Source organism: Phycodurus eques, chromosome 10, assembly GCF_024500275.1.
Source record: "Phycodurus eques isolate BA_2022a chromosome 10, UOR_Pequ_1.1, whole genome shotgun sequence".
NCBI classification, from domain to species: domain Eukaryota; kingdom Metazoa; phylum Chordata; class Actinopteri; order Syngnathiformes; family Syngnathidae; genus Phycodurus; species Phycodurus eques.
This window is the reverse complement of record NC_084534.1, coordinates 7,855,334-7,881,566: the sequence shown is the minus strand read 5'-3', so window position 1 is coordinate 7,881,566 and position 26,233 is coordinate 7,855,334. Positions and strand designations below refer to the sequence as shown.

General features: G+C 40.6%; 1 protein-coding gene across 2 annotated transcripts in view; it reads left to right on the top strand.

Annotated features, from left to right (window-relative positions):
• Nucleotides 1-1,679: 1,679 nt before the first annotated feature.
• Nucleotides 1,680-26,233, top strand: part of cdh4 (cadherin 4, type 1, R-cadherin (retinal)) — a 221,371-nt gene continuing 196,817 nt past the window's right edge. For both annotated transcript variants that reach the window (XM_061688683.1, XM_061688681.1), the window contains exons 1-2: nt 1,680-1,748; nt 4,041-4,152. In XM_061688683.1, the coding sequence (XP_061544667.1) occupies nt 1,695-1,748; nt 4,041-4,152 (166 nt within the window). In that variant the 5' untranslated portion in view covers nt 1,680-1,694. The remainder of the gene's footprint in view (nt 1,749-4,040; nt 4,153-26,233) is intronic.

Below are 26,233 nucleotides of genomic sequence, written 5' to 3'. Positions count from 1 at the left end.
ACCGCCTTGGGGCTGTTACCATGTAGTAAAGTCATGATCAGAGCAGTCGGTTTAGAGGCTTAGAACTCCACACTAAGATATTCCAGCAATGTTGTTGCCATATCATTCTCTTGTTAGTGCTATTTTTATTCACTTGCCTTTCTTCTAATGGTAAAAGTCAATAGTATTTCAGAAGCGCCTGTCTGTTTTGAGTGAGAAAATGATTATTTTGTTATTTGAGTTAGTTTGAATCCAAGAAATGCAGTATTGACACATTTTATTCAACAATCCAACAAAGACTGTATTTGACCCATAATATTTGCAGGACTGGCAATATGTAGAATACACATATTTTTTTAATATGCTGTACATTTTTATTTGTCTAAATACTAGGCTCCATAGACATTTTGATGTACATTAGCATTACAGTGAATTCCACAATAGAACTTCAGTGTGAATGCTAGTATCCCGGCCTTTACACAAAACTATTATGGACTCGCTTATGCACGGTCTGAATCCTTGTCTGAGCATTCAGCCTATACTCATGGTAACAAATACAGACTTTGCTGAATGCTTGTCAGATGGCATGCACACAAATGTCTTTGACACACAAAAGGATTGGACTGAATGCTTGTCTTGTGTTATTCACGCAATAATAATAGGAGAACTTTCATAATCTAACAAGATCCAAATGAAAAGATGTATCAAGAAATGTATGCTTTTACATACTGTACATGTGCAACTTAATACATTACAGTAGAATATCTCAGAAAAGTTCATTTATTTTAGTAGTTCAATTCAAAAAGTGAAATGGAGATTAAATAATATATATATATATTTTGTTGTTTTGTTTTTGTTTTGTTTATAATTAATAATCAAAATTACTTCAAACAATTTATATCAGTATATTTCAATCTGTGTGTGTCAAAAACCGGTTCACTTTTTAAACTGAACAACTGAAACAAGATTACCACAATATTTGAATTTATGGACCAAGAAATAAGCCAGTGTTCTTTGATTGACAAAAAGTAGGCTATTCATCTACCAATGTGTTAATTATTGTGTTGCGTGGTTTCACCTTTCCACGATATTCGAATTTATCGACCAGGAGATAATGCTCAACTTTGAACGACAAAGAATTCATTTGACAATGTGTTATTTCTTGTGGTTATAATTTGCAGTCGTAACCAACTTCACTTAATTAAACAGAGAGCTGTTCATTGTATTTTGTCTGCTTTGTTGAGCTGCAACGACAGCTCTGTCATTTTGATGGCCCAAATCATGACGAAATAAATACACGTAGATTTATTTTATATTATTATTATTATTATTATTTTTTTTTTTTTTTTAAACACAAGGACATGATGAATCGACTCGTTCAGCATTCACTGATAGCGCATAAAATTATTTTCCTAGGCTTGGTTAGTAGTTAGGGGACATGTGGCGGAAGTGCACACTGGGCACTTTGCTCTGCCTTGCGCCCCTTTTGTAGGAGGTAGGAGGGGTTATTTAGTGACGCGGTACCGGCTCCTTCTGTGACCGGAGCTGAGCGCTCAGCATCTCTCTCTTGTCAGCGACACTTTAGTAGACACGTTTTTCTCGCCATACTCTCGAGAAGAAGAGCCAAGCTCCGGGAATTTACCGAGGTCTATTGCCCAAAGTGTAAGACTCTCATTTCCCCGATCGACTCAACATTTTTTTTTTTTTTTGCGAAGATGAACATAGGTAGCATCATCCTGGCGTGCACCTTGTTCGCCGCAGCATCCTCGGTAAGATGAGTTAATTGCTTTATGTGTTGCGGGAGTGGTGCTGCTGCTGCTGTTGCTGCTGCATGCATGGTGCGGTGCACGAGATGCATGAGCGTGGCCGTGGAACGAGCACTTTCTCCCGTTGTGCCACCGGTGCGGTGCGGTGCGGTGCGGTGCGGTGAAAAAAAAAAAAAAGCAGCACTAGCGTCGAGCGACTTTAATGTCCAGAATAATGTGGGTTTGTTAGCCGAATCGGGCTGAAAAAAAGTCACCAGCAACTCTCACCGTTTAGCTGCAGAGTGGATTTTCTTGGTATTCATTTATTTATTTATTTTTTTAAAAAAAGGGCTCCTTGTTCTACAGTGGCTGTTAACAACTTGCTCCATGCACATTTACGCACCGCCGTGTCCATTTTATTTAAGACTGAACTTTTATTTGGTGAGTTCGGCGTGTTTTTTTTTTTTTTAGTTCTCTCCATGATCATTTCAAGGGCAAATCATCAATCGTAAAAAAACAAAACAAAAAACAACGCACAGCTTGTTTTTATCGCAAGTCAGCCCAAATGCTAATAGCCTACTTACTGTAGTGAGTTTCACCGACCACTTTGTTAGGTACACCTGCACTCTCTTCTCTATTTTAAGAGCTATTGAAATAACGCTCATCTTTTATTGACACTGCCGGATAATTTCCAGATCCGCTTCTACTTGTGGCGTTGCAGTTGAGTAGTGTTATTGAACTGCACTGCATCTGTGCATCATCATACTTCAAAAATCATAAAATATGGTCATAGTAGGTAGACCATTGTCTGCCGACCTTTCTTTCAGTCAAAAGTCGAAAAACAAATCTAACTGCACATGACTAAACAAAAATGTCACTGGAAAAGTCGATAGACAGGTTAATTATGCAGCTTACCTTCTATCTGGTGCAAGAGCATTTCATTGTTTTGCCTGCCACTATACATCACTGCTGTAGATTAATGAACAGAGCTACATTATTTGTCGTTAATAAATACCAATTGACTGAATCAGATCATTTCAAGTGGCACACACGACGATCTCTCACGGCACACTATGCATGTGCTGCGACACACTGGCTGGGAATCACTGATGTCGACCCTTTCATGTCACAAATCAACAAAATATTAGTACCAACTCCAAGTACAACTGCAAACTGCAACCATGATTATAACGGTATTGGTAAATGAACACCTGTCCCTCGATATTGTGTCAATCGGATCACGGTTGTCTTGATGTCGATTCAATTATGGGTTCCTCGGTTTGTGACGTTCCTGGTATACAATAGCGTGACGCGACACAGAAAGTCATTCTCAGTTACTGCCGTACTTACTGTTTGTCATGTGATTTGTTTCATATTTATTGCCGTAAGGTGTTTTTCATGCACATATTTACTGTCATGCTAACTTATCTACTGCGTAGTGTCGGATAGTTTAGTTATTTGTTAGACTACGCCGCGTTACAATTTACATACAAATCGGGTCACATCACCGAACCCTGTGTATTTTTATTGGATCTCATATGATTGTGCAGCTTTACTTGATGTCGTGGGCAGTGTGTATAACTGTGAATGTACCAGCTGAGAAATACACCATTTTTGTTTATATAAGGTATTGATATCAAACTCAAGGCTCGGGGCCAGAGGTGGCCCGCCACTTCATTTTATGTGGCCCGCGAAAGCAAATCATGCTCGTCAACTTCCCTGAGTTTTGCTAAAATCTGTACCCAAATTCCAAATTGTCATAATTATAAACAATAATGTTGAGATATTGCTTTTTTCTGTTACCAAACCCTTCTTCTACAGTAACTTAAACAATACTTGAACAAACTATTATCCTTGTCTGATTTCAAAACTAGTTATCCCTCAGTTTGTTGTGTAATGGTAATAATATGTTTTGGTGATTAAACATTTATATGGTTTCACTGTTCTAACGGCCCTCTGAGGAAAATCATAACTACAATGCGGCCCGAAACAAAAAAAAAAAAAAGAGTTTGACACCCCTGATGTAAGGTCTCCCTTGTTGTAGGTTAAGTGACGACATATTTGATTTACTAGCATCTCCTGTGAGGAAATGAGCACCATGCTTGTCATTTTCAATGATGTTGAAAGTTGTTACAACGATAATAGCAATCTTCAAGTTCATCTGTTTGAATTTTTTTGGAGCATTTGTCACCTATCGCTCAAAGTAGCCTGAGTAAGCAATGTGTTCGATACAAGTCTTAAAAAGGCTCTGAAATCAGTTTATGACCATGCCAGTCAGTTTGCTGATGCTTCTTAACAGGCCATTTTCTTTCACAGGGGAGAAAGATGGGCCTGTCCGTAAAACCTCCATGCAGGTCAGGCTTCTCCCAGAACTTCTACATCGTGATAGTTCCCAGGGTTGTGCTGCACGGCCAGAACCTTCTCAAAGGTATGTCCGCTGCTGCTGGATCTCGTTTGTTGACTTTTTTTTTTTTTTTTTTTCCCCCCCCTTTTCATCATCCTCATAGAAAGATCGATTAAGTGTGGGTTTTCACTTGTACAGTGTTAAGTGCAGGGCATTTATTATGGTGTGTCTCTCTTCATCACCCCTGGAGAAGGTCAGCATGCGCTGTGGTCGTGGCTGTGAAACATAAGCAACACAGTTCACATGAAGGTGTGGATAATGAAGCAGACAGTTGTAGAAATGGGTTAAAATGTCTGTTTTCCCTCTGCGGTGGTTGTCATTTCATATTGATATATTGATGAGTACAAACATATTGTAATTTGCATAGTTGCAGAAATATATGTCTCGTTGCTTCCTGTAGCAAATGGCCACACATGGAAAAAGTGAAGTATTTTACTATTTATTTTCGTTTTCCCAGCGTCTCATTATTTTGGATTTTTGGAGAACCGCAATTCTGTTTTCATTTGCTCCATTTATTTTCAGAGCAGCCAGTGTTCTGCATCTACTGCGAGGTTCATTCCTGCCATGAGAAATTATGCTGCATTTTCTCCTGCGTGTCTCCTCAATGTGCTGGCGAATCTGCTGTAGTAGAAAAATCAATCTCTGCCGCAGCCCAGAGTTCTATACTGTATAACTGAAAGATAATTCAAAATCTTTGAATTCTTTAGACTGTGTGAGACATTTACTCATTCACATATTATATCAATCTTTGAACTCAACAAAATTATAAAACTACCAAAAGAATGAACAGTGAGGAAATTCAGTATTCATTATTTCTGGTCCATGGAGGAGTTTGCACGAGGTGCAAGGCTTTTTGTTTTGTCATGTTGATCACATTTGGGTTGCAATCGGCCTGTCACGATAACACATTTTTTAGGATGATATATTTCTCCCCAATCTGTCACGATTAAACGGTAGTATAATTTATTTATTTATTCTTTTTATGCCTCTGAAATTATGAAAAATAAGGCTCACCCTCGAGCTGCAGGACCGTGTGGTTGGTCCGCTGAAGGCGCTGGAGACGAGCTCTTCAAATACGTTTGCTGTAGTCAACTCCTGGCTGAATAAGGTGTGCCGCTGAAGTTAGGCTTAGTAATCAGTTAACTTTCCCGTGTGTGTGTTAATTGGGAATTAACACACACAACAACTCTGACTGAGGCAGGCGCTGACGTTTTAAACGACATCGCCGCGGTCAAGCGAGCTGTTTTGCTCCTTAGCTCGCTTGAGATGAGAATTTATCGAGTCTGGAAATATATATATATATATATATATATATATATATATATATATATATATATATATATATATATATATATATATATATATATATATACACACACTTACACAGTAGTATATTAAATACAAAAATATAAAATACAGGATAACATACACGTCCAGCAATAGTCCGTCCAGACATGAAGTTAAAGTTATTTCTTTTCATGCCCAGTTATACTGGAGAGTCATTTGGACATTCCTAACACTATTCATTTGTTTTTAATCAATCTGTTATTTTACAACTATGTTTTAACATATGCATTAGTATTTCTAAATTTGAGTTCATTAGTTTAAGAGAAACACAATGTTGTGTACAGCTGAACTTTGTATCTTCAATAATGCAGTGGCTCTCCCCCTCCCCCTACGTGTAATCTGTTGTGACATGCATTCGTTCGTCACATTCTGAATTGCGATACACTAAATAAAGGTGTGTAATTGTGTCCCGTGTCCTCATTCATGACAAACAAAAAAAATACATATATAAATGTTCAACCAGGTCCCTCGACTGGTCACTAACTAAGATTGCAGTTGATTGACTGCATATCAATAAACCAACAGTGCGCTGGACCCTGCTATGTGACACAGATTGTGCACAGTTACATTGCGATGATGATGCTCAAATGATATATTGTGCAGTCCTTTACCCCCATGTTAACACTGAAAACTGCAGTAAACAATACGCACTTTACCAAGACTCTTTATTTTTGCAGCCCATCTTTTTTCTTGTTTTTCTTGAAGTTTGATTCAGATTGTAGTAGCAGCTGGCATGAGTCTCGGGGCTCAAGGTTTCTACGTGTTCAGAAATGGGCCGAGGTGTCCTTATTGCCCCACACAATGTTAACCAAGTCAAAAAAGTCCACTATTCTACTGATGTATCTTGGTCCTCCAAATATATGCAGTCCTCCAAATCGGCCACTCGTTGGGCTCCAGCAGCGTCCGTGCTCGTGCAGTGATTAATGCGCACTGCCTCGATTTACCAAAGGCCTGTTTTCGATATAGTAGGACGCTAAGCGAGAGAAATTCTATTTTAATAGTAACACCAAAACACGGTATGTATAACCTGAAACTGTCAGGTTTCAAGAAAACAAATGGATCAGGTATGATATAATGTTAGGTCTATGCCGCTACGGAGCTTGTGAGGGGGGTGTAGGACCACTGGAGGCCGTGGTTGTTGTCTCCCTGGAGAAAATGACAGTGAGCGATTGGGGAAGGACCAAAGAGCTATGGCCCAGCAGGCTCAGTGTGAACCAGGCTTGTGTTTCCAGTCACATCGGGCCTCATGCTGAGGTGAAATGGGAGTTGTTGTTGTCATGTGTGGGCGGTGTGTATGTGATTACATTATGTTTTCTGAGTATCATTAATTAACCCTTATTCTGCATTAATCTCTAGTGTGAATAAATACATTGTGTCCTTTTGTCCGTGTTTACTTTCATTTGACTATGGTGTTGCAACTAGCTCTTTACTCCTACCTTGGTTTCCGAATTCATTTTGTATGTCATTTTTTAGTTCTTAAAGTAACATATTTACATTTATGTACAACCCCAATTCCAATGACCACATTCTGCACGTGTTACAACAGCGTGGCTTTGTAGTAAAAGAGTGCGGGTACTAGACTGGCCTGCCTGCAGTCCAGACCTGTCTCCCACTGAAAATGTGTGGCGCATTATGAAGCGTAAAATAGGACAACGGAGACCCCGGACTGTTGAACAGCTGAAGCTGTACATCAAGCGAGAATGGGAAAGAATTCCACCTGCAAAGCTTCAACAATTAGTGTCCTCAGTTCCCAAACATTTATTGAATGTTGTTAAAAGAAAAGGTGATGTAACACAGTGGTAAACATGATCCTGTCCCAGCTTTTTTGGAACGTGTTGCAGCCATAAAATTCAAAGTTATTGATTATTTGCTAAAAACAAGAAAGTTGATCAGTTTGAACATCAAATATCTTGTCTTTGTAGTGTATTCAATTAAATATAGGTTGAACATGATTTGCAAATCATTGTATTCTGTTTTTACATATGTTTAACACAACGTCCCAACTTCATTGGATGGGAATGTCTTTGTAATGGGAACGTTCATATACCTACTCTTTTCGAAAGATTCAAGATGTCAGTGTGCCTGTGTAATTTGTCCATTCATCAGAAAGTGTTGTGGGGTTAGAGGTCATTGATGTTTAAGAGATGTGTTTGTTGGGGTATAAATGCGGCCCATTTCTGTTCTTCCACACCAAACTCATCCAGCCATGTCTTAATGAACCTTGATTTGTGTGGAGAAGCACAAAGTAGTTAGTATCCATCTATCCATGCACAATTCTGCTTATCCTGTTCAGGGTCATGGGGTGCTGGAGCCTATCCCAGCTGACTTGGGGCGAAAGGCAGACTACACCCTGAACTGTTTGCCAGTCAATCGCAGGGCACATACTGTATACTGTAGACATGGACAACCATTTGCACTCACATTCACACAGTCACCGAGTGGAAACTCAACCTATGCTGGTTGCACCAAAGTCATGCAAATGTCCCACTACATCATCAGTGACTATGTTTTAAGCATAACCGTATAAAAAAATTATGGGTCTGTGGTCCATAAAACCTTTGTTTGTAAAACTCACTTAAAAAAAAAAAAAAAAAAAAAAATCTCCGCACTTCTGTTGAGTTTCTCTGAATTAATCATCCTATGCTGTGATGGAGACGTTTTGCTGTGAGATGGGCCGGGACTGGAGCAGGAGGCGGTGGTACACAGGCAGGCATAAAGAAGTTGAATCGAAGTTGTGGTTTCTGTAGATTCCCACTGTGGTGAGATAAACCATGAAAAGAAATATTCCAGCGATTTCACATCGCTGTGTAAACCCATCATCTTCCTCCAAGGGCTGGAGCAGGCACCTTATCTCCTCTCTCTCTCTCTCTCTCTCTCTCTCTCTCTCTCTCTCTCTCTCTCTCTCTCTCTCTCTCTCTTTCTCTCTTACCCCGCCCCCCCCATCCCCTGCAACTTGGTCAGTGTCAGCAATGAAAACTGTGAGGTGTTTCACCTAACGGAGCACTGTGTAATTCATCCATCCATTTTCCAAACCGCTTTTCCTCACTAGGGTCACGGGCGTGCTAGAGCCTATCCCAGCTATCTTCGGGCGAGAGGCGGGGTACACCCTGAACAGGTCGCCAGAAAATCCCTGAACTGGTCGCCAGTCAATCGCAGGGCAACTGTGTAATTCAGAAGTCTTCAAACACACGTTCAATATGTTGCCTCACTAAGACATACTTTTTTGTTAGTTTGTGTTTCGAAAATATAATCCAATTTTTTTATTATGGTGTTTTAGAAATGGAACAGGGAGACGTTGATTTTCAGGGGAAGCAAAAAAAAACAAAAAAAACACGCACATACAGAATAAAGTAAACAGTAAAAAGACAAAAAAAAATTATAAATGGGTCTGACATTAACGGTTGTCTGGGGGCCAGTATGGGATTGTGTCGAGCCACCACGTAGTTTACAAACGTTGGTCTGACCGTATGGGCTGAAATATGCGCCAGCAGAACCTAAATTTGAATTATTTAAATGTGAATTTGAATTGCTAAACTTTAATAATTGGATTAAACATTTGAACTTGAAAAAAAAATCATTTGAATTTGTAACAATCTAATTTGAAACAATGCATTTAAAAACAGAATCTGAATTGTATAATTTGCAATTAAATTGCTTAGTCTGGAACTGAAGTCCAATAAATCTGAATGTAAGATTATTTTATCTGCAATGAAAATTCTAATTATATAGTTTCACATTCATTTTGATCATTTCAGATTCACCCATCCATCCATTTTCTGTACTGCTTCTCCTCACTAGGAGAAGTGCTGGAGCCTATCTTAGTCTGCCTCACATTTCCGAAGACCGAGGTTCAAATCCCAGCTTTGCCTGTGTGGAGTTTGCATGTTCTCCCCGTCCCTGTGAGGGTTTTTGCCGTGTACTCCGGTTTCCTCCCATATCCCCAAAACATACGTGGTAGGTTGATGGAAGACTCTAAATTGTCCGTAGGTATGAATGTGAGTGCGAATGGTTGTTTGTTTGTATGTGCCCTGCGATTAGCTGGGAACCAGTTCAGGGTGTACACCGCCTCCTGCCCGAAGATAGCTGGGATAGGCTCCAGCGCGCCCGCGACCCTAGTGAGGAGAAGCGGCTCAGAAAATGAATGGATGCACAGCTGCGACATAGCGACGTCATGCAACGGCAATTCAAATTTTGTCATCGGCACAAAACCAGTTGCAAGTACAATATTGGAGTGTTATTTTTTTTTAAATACAAAAAAACACCTTATAACATCTTTGTTGTTGTTTTTTTTTCGTTTCGTTTTTACTCAGATAGCTGCCATGGGTGGAGAACCTTGCTTTAGTCCCCTTTAATGTTACAAATCATTGATTTGAATTGTTAGCATTCTCATCTGTTCAGCTTTCTTGTGTTACGAAAGAAAGAACAACATAAGATGATTCCTTTTCCGAGCGTGCAACAATCTCCATGAATCCAGAGGACTGGACTGTTTGAACGGATTTGGAAGACGCGAGGAGGAGGCGAGTGGGCTTCATTCCTTTATTTGCTCTCACATCTGAAGAGATGAGGTGTCTTTCCATATTGGCGTCATCCCAACACATTTGATTTATTGCCTTTTTACTGTACTATTATAAACTGAACTAGCTTTTGCAGGATAAAAAAAAAACATGAACTGTACAGTAGAAGATAAATTTAAGTAGGATCATGCCCCAAACAGATAAACACCAGTATGGTTTTCCTATTGTTTTGTCCCGCCTCTAAAAGTTATTCTCACAAAATGACTCGCTACATGACCCCAATTAGACCACACAAGGAAAATCTGGCAAGGAGCCATATCTACTTTGCAGCAGCCCAGCTTTAGGCTCCAAACCAAGTGAAATGCCTTCCATAAGTATGTCCAGTCCCAACAACTGTGTGTGCGTGTGTAAAGAAGGTTGGGGGGGATTACGTGTCTATGCATGTGATAGACTGGATGCCATTTTGCCTTAGACTCATGAAGGTCTCTCTTGACCTTCAGAGAGTGCTTCATCTCTGCAGCCGGGGCCAGCCGTCTGTAGTGAGCCGATAGAATACATGTAGAGATGATGAGCCACATCATTTCTCTTTATTTTATTAGTCTTTGTACCAAACCATACTACGTTCCTTTATTCTTCAAACGCCCTGCCTCATTTCCATCAAGCAAGCCTGTTTTGCATTTGCTTTCTCTGTGGGAGTAGCAAGTAAAATGTGGGTAGTTGATAGATGGCACATTCTTTGTCAGAACTAATACTGTCTTATGTACTGTAAGTTTTTTACATGCATGTTTGGGTTCTTCGAATTTTCTGTTAATTGAGGTTTGGGCCATTTGTTTGTTTGTAATGCTTGCGTGTTGAGTAAAGTCCTGGCCGAATTTTGTTGCGGACTACTGTACATGAGTAATTGGAGGCCGTTGTTGGAATTCAGTTTGTCCTCATTTTTATTTGAATACTTTTTTTACATGTTTGTATTGATTTCTTGCAACACACCAGATGTGAAATAATGTTGATGTATTGTTATTTAGGTTTATTCAAAGCTTTAAGTAAGTCAAGTGCTATGGGCTGTAAGAGTCAGAGTCAAATTATATTGATCGTCAAAGCAGTTACACATTTTCTTTTCTTTCTTCTATGTTTGCTGCAAAAAATGCATGTCTGTTTTGTTCTTTTTGTCACTTCTACTTTTATTTGCCAGTATCATATAAATGTTACTGGGGAGGAACCAAATTCTACTTTGGGTCTTGAGCTGAAACAAATAGCCCAAAACCATAGCCCAGAACATACAGTAACTGAAATAAAGCAAGAAAACAAAAAATGCTTTCTGTTCCATCTGCCCATTTTCGATTCAACTTATCCCCATGAGGGTCATTAACTATTTTCTGTTCCTTACAATGCATGTATCAAATTTGTGGACACATTTATCCATGTAGGTCGAAACGGGTGTAGGGAGAGCCAGCTCTCTTCGGTTTAAGGCTATGTTAGTATGGTCATACAGGCTGAATTAATTCTCATTCTGTGGACTGGTGCAACTACATCAAACATACATTTGTGTGTCACATTGTGCACGTCTGTCCATTCTCATACACATAACAAAGATCTGTCTGTGTGGGGAACTTTGTGAATCTCATAGTTGCTCCAATGGGCAGATGCTGATTTATTTGAATGAAGAAGTTTTAATATTTGCACAAATTCTTGCACTTTGATCTGCGTCTCATCAATACACTCATGCAGCTGTCAATTACCTTCATATGTTCACGTGGTATAAAATGAGATTCAGGAAATATACTTTCTAAAAGACCAAAAAGATGACTAGTTCAAAGGGTTAATTACACCACCTCCATGTTTTTGCCCTCTTATGAAGTCACTCATACTTTTCACAACAAAATAGATGTGAGCTAATAGCGTTCTGAATCATGACCTTCAAATGGAGGTAAATGCAGCCTCCAGCCGACATCTGCAAAAGGCTGTGTGGGAAATCATGAAGCAATTATATGGAAAAAGGCAAAAACTAGGTAGCTCTGATGGTGCCAACACTAGAGTCTTTGGCAAGGGAATGACGACAGTGTTGAAGAGGAAATTAGAGGCGTAATAGTTAGTTAAATAGGATAAATGTGAGTTTCTTTCATGTTTCTTGGAAACCAATTATATAGCTCGTTTTTATCAGAGCACGGCACAAATTAATAAATTACATAATTTTATGTGAATCAGATATGCATCTCTCATCGTAAACCTTTTTGCTATAGATCAACCTAGCCCTAAATTTTTATTTGTGCTTTGCATCTCAGTGCATGTGAATGATTGGAAGCCCTTTCTTCATGTGTTCAATACCTTTTCCCTGTGTCATCTCACATTTTTACACACAACTATATTTCTGAGTTTATTTGGTGTACTTTCTTTATATGTATGGATTACTTGGGTTGTTCCCAACAGCTGGTGAAATTTTCAGGTCAATGGCACCTTTGGAAGTATATTTAGTTAGAGAAATGGTGATGTGTTAAATACATATTTCGGCCACTGTATGCATGATTTATATATATACGTGTGTGTGTTTGTTTGTGTGTGTATGTAAAAAAATATTTACCCCCCTTGTTAAATCACGAATTAAATAATTGCACAATTTCTGTTTAATTTGGTTCATTTTCACTCATCACACCCAAGCATGATTACGTCTAGACCTGTTCAATCAATAAATCACTTAAACAGAATCTGTCCCGACAAAATCAAGTTGGACCAAAGATCTAAAAAAGCTCCAACAAAATGACACAATCCAAAGAAATTCCAGAAAAGTTGAGAAATAAAGTAATTGACATCTATCAGTCTGGAAAGGGTTACAAAAGCCATGCGTCAATTCACTTGCATGTGTCCGCAGGCACACACCCCTGGGATTTTTTTAGCTGTGTATGGGACCACTCGTTTATTGCGACAAATAACTCATGACTGCGCCTTACAATTCGGTGCTTAAAAACTCCACTGTGACACAGTAAAACTGTTCCGGCATAAAAGGGATACAGATCCTTCATTTTGCTTGACCTAACAGCCGAACAGGACCAAAAAAAAAAAAAAAAGCCATTATCCTCACATGGAGAAAACATGGAACAGTGGTGATCCTTCCCAGGAGTGGCTGGCCCACAAAGATTACCCCAAGAGAACAGCAATGACTCATGCAGGAGGCCACAAAGGAACTCAGGACAACTTCTAAAGAACTGCAGGCATCCCTTGCCTCAGTTAAGGTCAGTGTTCATGATACAACAATAAGCAAGAGATTGGGCAAAAATGGCATAAAGGTTCCAAAGCAAAAAACACTGCTGACCCAAAAGAACCTAAAGGCTTGTCCTTGTAAAAAAAAAAAAAACATCTGAATGATCCCCAAGACGTTTGCGAGAATATTATATGGACTGACGAGATGAAAGTTGAGCTTTTTGGAAGGTTTGTGTCTCGTTACGTCTGGCATAAATATAGCACAGCATTTCAGAAAAGAACATCATACCAACAGTCAAACATGGTGGTGGTTGTGTGATGGTCTTGGGCTGCTTAACTCTTTCAGGACGTAAACAACTTGCTGTGATTGATGAAACCATGAATTCTGCTCTTGAAGGAGGATGTACAGCCATCAGGTTGTAACCTTAAGCTGAAGTAAACTTGGGTTCTGCAGTAGGATAATGATCCAAAACACACCAGCAAGTCAACTTCTGAATGGCTTTAAAAAAAAAAAGGAAGGTTTTGAAGTGGCCTAGTCAAAATCCAGACTTGAAACCGATTGAAATTATTGAGATGGGAGGGATGTGCAGCAGGTTAGGGTGATTAAAGATAGAGATGGAAATGTGTTGACTGGTGCCAGTAGTGTTCTAGATAGATGGAAAGAATACTTCGAGGAGTTGATGAATGAGGAAAATGAGAGAGAAGGGAGAGTAGAAGAGGGAAGTGTGGTGGACCAGGAAGTGACAATGGTTAGTAAGGAGGAAGTTGGAAAGGCATTAAAGAGAATGAAAAATGGAAAGGCAGTTGGTCCTGATGAGATTCCTGTGGAGTTATGGAAGCATCTAGGAGAGGGGCCTGTGGAGTTTTTGACCAGCTTGTTCAATAGAATTCTAGCGCGTGAGAAGATGCCTGAGGAATGGAGGAAAGGTATGCTGGTGCCCATTTTTAAGAACAAGGGTGATGTGCAGAGCTGTGGGAACTATAGAGGAATAAAGTTGATGAGCCACACAAAGACGTTATGGGAAGTAATAGTGGAGGCTAGACTCAGGACAGAAGTGAGTATTTGCAAGCAACAGTATGGTTTCATGCCTAGAAAGAGTACCACAGATGCATTATTTGCCTTGAGGATGTTGATGGAAAAGTACAGAGAAGGTCAGATGGAGCTACATTGTGTCTTTGTAGATCTAGAGAAAGCCTATGACAGAGTACCCAGAGAGGTACTGCATGCGGAAGTCTGGAGTGGCAGAGAAGTATGTTAGAATAATACAGGACATGTAAGAGGGCAGCAGAACAGCAGTGAGGTGTGCTGTCGGTGTGACAGATGAATTTAAGGTGGAGTTGGGACTGCATCAGGGATCAGCCCTGAGCCCCTTCCTGTTTGCAGTGGTGATGGATAGGCTGACAGATGAGGTTAGACTGGAATCCCTGTGGACCATGATGTTTGCAGATGACATTGTGATCTGCAGTGAAAGCAGAGAGCAGGTGGAGGAACAGTTAGAAAGATGGAGGCATAAACTGGAAAGCAGAGGAATGAAGATTAGCCGAAGTAAGACAGAATATATGTGCATAAATTAGATGGGTGGTGGGGGAGGAGTGAAGCTACAGGGAGAAGAGATAGCAACGGTGAAGGACTTTAAATACTTGGGGTCAACCGTCCAGAGCAATAGTGAGTGTGGTCAGGAAGTGAAGAAACGGGTCCAAGCAGGTTGGAACGGGTGGGGGAAGGTGTCAGGTGTGTTATGTGACAGAAGAGTCTCTGCTAGGATGAAGGGCAAAGTTTATAAAACAGTGGTGAGGTCAGCCATGATGTACGGATTAGAGACAGTGGCACTGAAGAGACAACAGGAAGCAGAGCTGGAGGTGGCAGAAAAGAAAACGTTGAGGTTCGCTCTTGGAGTGACCAGGTTGGATAAAATTAGAAATGAGCTCATCAGAGGGACAGCCAAGGTTTGATGTTTTGGATACATAGTTAGAGAGAGCAGACTTCGATGTTTTGGAGACGTCCAGAGGAGAAATAGTGAGTATATTGGTAGGATGATGATGAGGATGGAGCTGCCAGGCAAGATAGCTAGAGGAAGACCAAAGAGAAGGTTGATGGATGTCGTGAAGGAAGACCTGAGGGCAGTTGGTGTTCGAGAGGAGGATGCGAGAGATAGGGTTACATGGAAAAGGATGACGCGCTGTGGCGACCCCTAAAGGGACAAGCCGAAAGGAAAAGAAGAAATGAAATAGGTATTAAAAAACAGCATTTTATGTTCACTTGGGTTATATTTGTCTGATATTTACATTTGTTTGATTATCTTAAACATTAAAGTGGGGAAAGTATGCAAAAATATAAGAATTTGAGAAGGGGGTCAATACTTTATCATGGCACTGTTTAACAATAATAATTTAAAAAAAGACATAATTATCATGTCAAAGATGCCTCAGTCTTCTTTTGTTGTACGCACACAAAAAAATAGAGCCGGTTTTGTTTTTATATAGCGAGGAAGCCTGGAAATTACAAAAGAGAATATGTGTAGACAACCTACATTTTTGATTGAAATACAAATCAATAGAGTCCTCGTTTTTGCTGCCAATATGCGTTGCTGGAACACGTTGGTACCATCGATTTTGACTTCAGAGGAATCTGTTTTTCCCTCCTGTCTTGTTTTGTCGCTCTCTGCGCCTCCCTTTCACTCTCATTCTCCTACTCTTGTCTATCCTCTCTGTAGCGTCCAAGATTTTCAGATAAGAATAATAGCTCTGTGAACTCATAGGGAAGGGAGGAGGAGATTGTGCTGGTGACAGTTTTTACGCTCTGCACCATAGCAGTAAGACAGAAGAGACCGTCTTACTAACTCTGGCTTCCGGGAATCGGTGCCATCTGATTGCCATAAATAGCAATTTAGCTTGGGTAGAAAATAAACCCAATGTGAGGGATTGGTATGGCGCCTACCACAGGGCCGTGGCGAAGTGAAGAATGGAAGTAAATTCTGCACTTTAAAGGGGAAATAATGGAAAATGTCCCTTTCATTGTTTTTATACTAAGAGTTGGGCCTATCCACCCATCGAGTACGAAATTACACAACCAAGTGAATCTTTTGTTTTTTGATTATTTCTGAAAATATATCTTTGAGTTAGCCTTTCTGCACTTCCGGCCCACCTACTTTATGTAACAGTGGGGCTAATTTACATAACCACCCCCAAACCGAGTTTCTTATTTAGTCAATGACTTGGCAGCTAGGCTAGTCAACATTCCAGAGTTGGATGAAATAATTTTCAGCTCCAGAGCATAACAAAGACTCAGTGTTGTACATGAACTTCTTGGCGTGAAAGAGATCCGCAAAAAGAAATCCAGATTCACTCACACCACAGTAAGTACATGTAGATGATTACATTTTCATCATGGTTTGTTATGTAGATTCTTTACATGTAGTGAAATCGAATCCGTAGCTTCTCATTGATGAATACAATATTTACTAACTGTATGTTTTTTTTCTCAATAAATAAAAATAGTAAATAGTAAATAAAGCGGTGTGACAAGACAAAAATGGCAGCCCCGTAAGCGCATAGATGCTTGCGAGCAATCGCGTCATATAGAAGTGTACGTGCAGTGTAAAAACATCTACCAATGCGGTTTGTATTTGTATTGTTATCTTATATTTCTCTCGCACCGCTACGGAGGGGGAGTTATTTCGTTTGAGTTTTTCCTCGAAAGGGGCAAGGTGACGCCGCTTGCTGCGGGCTGGGTGGACAGCTCACCGGCTTTCACATGCGGGGAACAGCACAGCCACAAGCCTCGCAATTGATAGGTAAACAGAAGCAAGCCCACAGTGGCCAGCAAGGTCGCCGCTCAGCGCCAGAATGAAGCATATAACCGCGAGGAACGGCTGAAGTGTAGTGCAGCTAGCTAGCTTGCTAGCTAGCTGCACTACACTTCAAGGAAGTGATCCACCATGCTGTCAAAATTTGTGGGCTGGCTGTTGCTGGCTAAGTAGTGGTGTGGTCCACGGCAAACGCAGTCGTACCGGGCCTTTCACATTCACATGAACTCAAGTATTATACAGTGTCCACCTATTGTGGATTCAATGCATTGTGGACTTTTATTTCATATTCATATTGCACATAATTCACCATTTGGCAGGATTTTATGCTGTAATTTTTTTTGTGGTAAAATTAACATTTCCTAGCCTAAAACATCAAAACTGTAAAAAAAACAAATACAAATAAAATAGAGAGTGAGAAAAATGGTAAAAATAAATTCATTACAACAACACACATTACAAGGAATAAAATGTAAATAGTGTACAATACGACTGTGAATTACTGTACATTTAGAAGTTTAAAAGGTGTTTTGATACAAAGTGTTTATAAGAGTATGGTAGAGTGGTAGAGATTAATAGTGTTGGGGAGATTAACAATAGTCTGGAGAAATTCACACAGCTTTAAAATATCCATCCATCTATCCATTTTCTGAGCCGCTTATCCTCACAAGGGTCGCGGGAGTGCTGGAGCCCATCCCAGCCGTCACCGGGCAGGAGGCGGGGTACACCCTGAACTGGTTGCCAGCCAATCGCAGAGCTTTAAAATATGTATAAATGAAAATAAAAAGTGTAGGTGTAGGATTTCACCTATTGCGGGGTTGTCCGGAACCTAACCCTTGCAATAACGAGGGAATATTGTACTTCAGTTTAGTTTTGACAAACAATATTTTCAGGGTTTTTAAATCTGTCACAATTATCTGACAGCTTAAGTAACTGTGCATAACCATTTTTATATTCTCTCCATGTCTAGTAAATAATATTTACAATCCAAAATGTTTAATATTAATGTTGATTATTAGGTCATTTTTTTCATCATCTGGTTATCTGCTCATAAAGTAGTTATTTATAATATAATAAATTGGTTATCCATTCTTAAACTGATTATCTGTAGGCAGTTAAATTCCAGTCCACCTCCGCAATAAGTGAAATTCATGAAATAGAAATACCCTGTTTACACCCTTGGCATGTTTTTGTTGCATATACGGCACTTAATTTTTTTGTATAGCCTATAAACACCTAAAACAATACCAACACATTTAAACACATAATATGAGAGAGAGCAAGAGCAACGGATAATAGTTTTCCACACTTCTTCTGCTAATAGAAGTAAGCAGCTGGCTGCCGCAAACACTCACCGCCAAGCGAGGCAGAAGATGAGAGGGTCAAAAGCATTCTAACGACATACGTACATACATATATATACATCTTAAAAACTCCACTGTGACACATTAAAACTGTTCCGGCATAAAAGGTATACAGATCCTCCATTCTGCTAGACCTAACAGCCGAACAGGACAAAAAAACAAACAAACAAACCATCACAGGGTTTCACCCATTTTGTTCTTATAATACACACGACACAATCCATTGTTGTTGTCGTCGCCATGGTAACCAATGTATCCGGTCACATTTGAGTTGACAAGATAAAGCCCAGTGATCGTAAAAGGGAATGGGATGCGGTGGTATAAGAATACAAGATTTTATTGTAGGAGTCTGACATAGTGCAATCGTGAAAGACCAACTTTGTCTTGTAGTCTGATGCAGGCATTACGTTTCGTCAGTCTCAGACATGTTGTCTGTCCCACACCGCCGACACGTTTAAAAAAAAAAAAAAAAAAAAAAAACTTTATTGGCTGTCACATATTTACAGTACTACGTCAAAAGACATGCGACAAGGCTAAAAAAAAAAAAAAAAAAAACAGCTTTTGGATTCAAATATACTGTGCACGATGGCGACGCAGAGTAAATGTCTTTTGCGGAGCCGATCAATGACGTCATTGGTCGGATCGGCGAATTATAAGATTAAAGCCGATCAGCATAAAATGCTCATTATCGGCCAATACCGATCAAATCGGGGTGAAGTCTACTTTTTATATACATCATGGTATGTATTTTCTCTTGTATCCCAAAGTTCAAGATGGAAATTCACTTTATTTATCAGAGCTTTCTCCATCTTCCCCAGTACAAGTCTGCCAAAAAAGCACACAGAAATCACTCCGCCATCCTCTCTCCCATTGGAGGACTGTTCTGAAGTCCCTGCGACAGTATTCTCGAAATAAAACTTCTTTCTATTCCAGTTTGAGCGTCAGACACCGTCTGCATTGCCGCCCCACGCTCTGCATTGCCGCCCCACGCTCTCACAATGAATGGGAAAGTTGAGGGCGTCGGTCGTAGTGCCAGGTGTGGTGTGAAAAGGCATTTAAATTCAAAATGGCAATTTTAGGACTTGCGACTTGTTTGGCTAAAACGTATCTAAAGACTCGACTGGACTTTGACTTGAACTATATGACACGAGAAGTCATTCTGTTTATGGCTGAAATTCTGCATTTTCAACATGGTGTGGCAATTTTTTTGAATGAACAGTATTTTTTGTGTTATTCGCGCAAACCTTGCAACCCACTGCATGCGATCATGCATAGTGCAGAGAGCACTGGAATACGTACTGTACTGTCATATGGAAAGAGCTCAGCAAATCAATACATTTGGATTAAACGACTATGTTTTTGATAAAATCAGAAAAAAGAGAATGGCAACATGCAGCTCGAAGACAACAACATCTATGAAACCATGTAGAGCTGATTTTAGCGCACCGATTGTGAATCACAAATTAACAAAGCTTCATGTCGGTTATACATTGAATTAGAAGACAAAATGATAGACAATACACCGACAGTGTTTGGACCATTTAAAAAGATGTGATTGTGAATGTGTTAGCATTGAAATGTATACTCTGGCTACCATACATTGACTCCGCCTTGAGTGGGTTGACTTGTTGCTGCTATACGTCAGCGTGTCCGCCATATTTGATGTGGCAGATCTGCCCGTGAACTAATGCAATATATGGACTGAACTTTATAAAGCGAGAATCAACAAAGTACATAAAGGTAATGCTTCTCATTCACCCTTTCACAGGTAGATAATATATATGTAATTTTAAAACTGGATGATTATAAATGTTAACTCCCAAGTATATTTCAATATTTGTCCTCACAGTAACATACATAGGTGTAAATAAAAAAAGTGAAATTAAATAAATTACAATCAGTGGAAGATTTGATCTTCAATCCATTATATTGCAACCGAGCAAGATTGTATGACTTGACTTCCAACTTTCTTAACCCAAATGATGACTTGAAACTATTTGCTTGAAATTTAATGGGTATTTGACTTTACTTGATAAATATTTGCCACAGTAACTTGGGACTTGCTTGAAACGTGAAGGTTAAGACTTTAGACATACTTGTGACATTCACATACGTAAGTGACTTATTCCCACCTCTGCTAATTGATGTCGGTTTGTACATTTCGTTTGTATAATATCAGGGCATATTGATAATTTGGGCAAAAAATACTTTTGAACTATATTTCAAAGTAACAAATTGAAAAATAATTTTGGTAAATAAGCCCTATTGTTAGCAGTCAATGAGAGATGAGGACTAGCCAGTCTGTTCATGTGTCTCATTCCGACTGATAAAAATGAATGCGTGTGGTTTATGCAGTTGCAGTACTATTGCAGTACTATTTTGGAAAACCGACCATTCAGATATGCACCTGCGGGTCATTTAGAATTAAATCAATGTATTTGTCTTTATTATGTGAGGTAACGTTGCTACTGTGTCACCAAAGCTATGGACTATTCCATACAATAGAAGGTTACACAGATTCTACTTTCATGCAGTAATTTGGCACATTGCCTTTATTGAACGCATCAGACTGGAGTATATCTTGAAATTGCTCCCCGTACGAATCTTAGAATGTGGTTATTTTAGGTTGAGTCCTGACAGTGAAAGATTTACACCCCTGTTAAATAGAGCATCAAATTTATAGCTGTGTAAAGCACCTTAGCATCAAGGCTCATCCTGACAATGACAAGTCAGAATTGTCACATGAGTGAAATATGGCTTCCTTTAGCATTATAGAATACTTCCGTGGTTGTCACTGTGTCTGTGTTTGTTAAAAGCAGAGGGATTGAGAGGTTGGTTGAATTTGAACATATCAATTTGTATCTGAGCTTCCACATGGAGCCTTTTGATTTGCAACCCACAGGTAACTGGCTTAACATGCTGTAGTCTTTTCAAATCGAGCCATCTGAATTCTAACCAGTGGATGAAGCTTTGAACAGCCCTCTAAAGGTACCATTATAAAATAGGGAGTAAATGTTCTGGTTGACTGCTTACTGCTCCTCTGCAGGGCAACGGGCCACCCACCATCCATGCATATCTGGTGTCCTTCCTGATTCTATGTGGTGATTCAGTGTGTGATTTGCAGTTTTCTTTGACTTCCTATTGTATCAAACTGGCAAATTATTATGCATCACTGTGACTGCAGTAATGGCCCCTCTCCGTAAGCTATTTCTAAGTGATAGATTTTCAGGCTTGGGTCAAATTCAGACTCTGTAGAGCTCATTAAAGGAGTGTGGACTAGGTGCTGGCAACATTGGAAGAACAGTGTAATCTTCCGGCCCTACAGCATGTGGAACAGAGTAGTGTTGGACTAAAACATGAACATCTATGCATGTCTGCGATTGCCAGAGCAAGCGATTTCTGCTTCGTGCTAAAGGGTCATGATTTCCACGGTAACATACAGTATAAAATTTGCTTCGGCTTGCACCAGATAAGGAAGAAGATGGATGAGTGAAGAGACAATCAACATTCAGAGCGGAGTGAGACTAGAATGATTGTGGCATGTCTTTGATGGCCATGACATGCTTGACAGTTTACTCAGCATGATGTTGATGACATCAGTCCTTTTACTGTGAAACGTCCTGATGTTCACGGGGGCAAAATGAAAGGATGCGTCTTGTGTCCACATCATCATATTTTAATGCTACAGCATAATTTAAACCTACACAATCTAACATGTTCCAAAGCAAAAGCTGTTTCAAGGGAAATACTATGATTATTTATTGTTGTGTCATGTGTCCCCGACACTCTAGTGGTTCACTCGCCTGGCTGTTCAGGTCGTGTGGGTTCAGTTCAGGGTGTGAATGTGAGTGTGGATGGTTGTCTATCCCTAGATGTGTGCTGTGATTCCAAGTTCATGGTGTAATCTGCCTTCTGACTCACTCGCACGTTAGACTCCTTGGTCCGTGTTTCAAGAGGGGTTGGGTGGGCTGCTGACATCGCCGCAGACCCCTGACACCCGGCGAGGTCCGGGCGGGGGAGCGCTGTAGAGCGAGCTGGCCACGGAGGAGCTGAGAGGGGTAAAGTGTGGGAGGCGGGAAGAGGGCAAGCTGGCGCTGACCCCCGCACCTGACAAACGCCCCGCAACCACCCCTCAACTTTCACCCTCCCGGCATTGCGCGCCACCTTCGTCCCGAACCTTACCAGGTCGACGCAGCGGGGGAAGTGTGCCCGGCGGCGCGGGCCTCCGAGGGTGGGGCTCTCCTCCTCTCTTTACCTCTCTCACCAAGGGAGAGGGAAGGGGCCCCACCTGTTTACCTCTCAACGATTTCACGCCCTGTTGAACTCTCTCTTCAAAGTTCTTTTCAACTTTCCCTTAAGGAACTTGTCGACTATTGATATCGTGCGGGTATTTAGCCTTAGATGGAGTTCACCACCCGCTTTGGGCTGGCGGACGGGCAGGGATTCGGCGCTGGGCTGCTCCCTCTTCGGCTTCCATTCCTCCTTGCAGATCCTCTCCAGTTCTGTCAGGTTGGATGGTGAACGTTGGTGGACAGCCATTTTCAGATCTCCAGAGATGCCCCGACTGGTGGAGGGCTGCAGTGATGGTTGACTTTCTAGAACTTTCTCCGATCTCCCGAGCTCAGCCACAGTGATATTTGGTTTCTTCTTTACCTCTCTCACCAAGGCTCCCCCGATTGCTCAGTTTGGCGGGACGGCCAGCTCTAGGAAAGGTTCCGTCCATCCCAAACGTCTTCCATTTCAGGGTTATGGAGCCCACTGTGCTCTTCGGGACCTTAAGTACAGCAGAAATGTTTTTGTAACCTTGGGAAGATCTGTGCCATGCCACAATTCTGTCTCTGGGCTCTTCAGGCAGTTCCTTTGACCTCATGATTTTCATTTGCTCTGACATGCACTATGTGTGCTCTGACATGCACTGTGAGCTTATATAGACAGGTGTTTGGCTTTCCTCATCAAGTCCAATCAATATAATCAAACACAGCTGGACTCCAATGAAGGTGTAGAACCACCTCAAGGATGATCAGAAGAAATGGACAGCATCCGAGTTAAATATATGAGTGTCACAGCAAAGGGTCTGAATACTTATGGCTGTGTGATATTTCCGTTTTTCTTTTTTAATAAATCTGCAAGAAATTAAACTTTTTTTCTGTCAATATGGGGTGCTGTTTGTACAGTAATGAAGAAAAAATGAACTTCAATGATTTTAGCAAACGGCTGCAATATAACAAAGAGTACAACTTTTAAGGGGGTCTGAATACTTTCCGTACCAACTGTATGTACCCTGCGATTGGCTGGCGACCAGTTCAGGGTGTACCTCGCGTCTCGACCGAAGATAGCTGGGATAGGCTCCAGCACGCCCGCGACCCGAGTAAGGATAAGTGGTATGGAAGGTGAATGAATGAAAGCCAATGACATTGAAGGAAAAAACATTCGTGCCTAGGCTCCTGCTTACGGAAAAATATTAAGATGGAGTAGACTTCATCATTGTTCCGCAAATCTCTGAAATAAAAATCAAATGGAAATACATGTCATGGCTAAATCATGGATATCTGCTTTTAAGTCCATCCATCCATCCATTTTCTGAGCCGCTTCTCCTCACTAGGGTCACGGGAGTGCTGGAGCCTATCCCAGCTATCATCGGGCAGGAGGCGGGGTACACCGTGAACTGGTTGCCAGCCAATCACACGGCACATATAAACAAACAACTATTCACACTCACATTCACACCTACCGGCAATTTAGAGTTGTCAATTAACCTAGCATGCATGTTTTTGGGATGTGGGAGGAAACCGGAGTGCCCGGAGAAAACCCACTCAGGCACCGGGAGAACATGCAATCTCCACACAGGCGGGGCCGGGGATTGAATCCCGGTCCTCAGAACTGTGAGGCAGACGCTCTAACCAGTCTCCACCGGGCCGCCTGCTTTTAAGTCATTTAACTTTTAGCCTTTTCTCAGTCAACTGGGGTAACATACACTTTGTGTTTAATGTGCGCGTCATCCTGCTTTTAAAATGTTCTTTTAATCACTAACTCCCCCTGGGGTTGTTATTATGCAGAAACCACCAACTACAATCAGGAAGAATCCATCCATCCGTCAATTTTCCGTACCGGTTATCCTCACTAGGGTCGCTGGAGCCTATCACAGCTGACTCTGGGCGAGAGGAGGGGTACATCCTGTACTGGTTGCTAACCAATCGCAGATCAGGGAGAATGTGCTGGCACATTTTCAATATGAATTATGTAAAATACATTTTTAAAGGTTTGATTGATTTTGGACTTCACCACCATCCCATGGACACTTAAACACACATGTATGTACTGGTTGTCATTGAAAATGTTTGGAGAGAAGTTAGCTGCTGACTTAATGAACTCTTTTCCTCTTTTACCTTCTCTCTGTCTTCATCTGCTCTCAATCTTCCCCTTTAAGACTTTTAGCTCCAATTTGCAGTCTTGCTGTGTCTGTGTTGCTGTCTTTACAGCTTCATCGTATGCAGCCTGAAGCTCTTTCTGAACTTATCTACACACTCTAGAGATTGGATATCCCATTCTATGGAGATGTGCAGCAATCAGGGGATAACATGTTGACAAGTGTGTATCCATTTCAGTATTTTTCCAAATCATTTAATACAGGCTATATATTATTATGGGGATGCATTTTGCTTCTCTTTGCATCCCTCCTCTATTTTCAATAATTTTTACCACACACAGCCATAAGTCAAGGCCCTTGCAGGCTGCATTCTAAATACCGTCAAGGCTGGAGGCAAAGCAACATGAATTTTAATGAATTATTAAAGGGGATTATTTATTTACTTCCTCCGTACCCTGAGCCACCTAACTGCCAAAGCATTTTTTTGAACCTGTGGCAAATTTGTATGCATAATTTATTCTCGTGGCTGAATATTTTCTTCAGGCTGTCTTCTTTAGTCATTTCTCAGTACACCTACAGGAATCATCCCAGTGGACTTTTGCTGTAACGGACGTACATTCCATTCATTCATTCCATTCATTGGGGTTCAATTAGCGATCGCTTCTGAAATGACAATTAGCATGGCATCTTTTGTGGCAATTGTGTGGTGCACCTGAAGTGGATTTGGCCTTGCTTAAAATGACAACATTGTGGTCTATCAAGTGGTATTGTTCTGGTCCTGGTGGGTGACTGGTAGCCAAGTGTGTGTGTGTGTGAGTCTGTGCTTGTGTCTGTGTGAGTGTGTCTTTGTGTGTGTCAGACTATATTGGCTGTTAGTGAAAGAGATGAATAAGCGAATGGAGAACAGGAGACTTGCCAGCTTGCGAGACTCTGACGCACTGCAGATGAACCAAGCTTCCATCCATTCACATGTAGCTCTTCATGGTGCAGTGACGCGTTCACATCTGTGTGTGCGTGCACATGTGTGCATTAGTTGTTGTGCATAGTATAATTCAGAAGCATGTGTTGTACAATTTTACATGCACGATTAGATTATCTAAATTTCATGAGCCTACAGCATTGGATTTCGTATTAGGTTTTATTTAGAGACCCCAATGAATCCCATGGTAAACATCATTATTATTTATACATTTTGCCTTAAATCATTAATGGAAAAGAACGCATTAAGTGTTAATAGAAAGCTAACATATGAGTGAACCATGTAACCAACACAAATAGCACGCAGATGAAATGTAAATCAAGGTTAACTATTGATTCAACATTTCACACCTCTTTGCTGGTAGAAAAAAACATAACAGCTTTTGTCTCATTTGTTCACATTTTTTTTCATGCACATTCATTGGCCTGGCATCTTTTGCTCCTGACCCTGTATAACCATTATAAAACAAATGCTTGCTCGCTCTTGTTAAGTTGTCTACATGGCCTTGGCCTTGTATGGCCTTGTAATAGATCCAT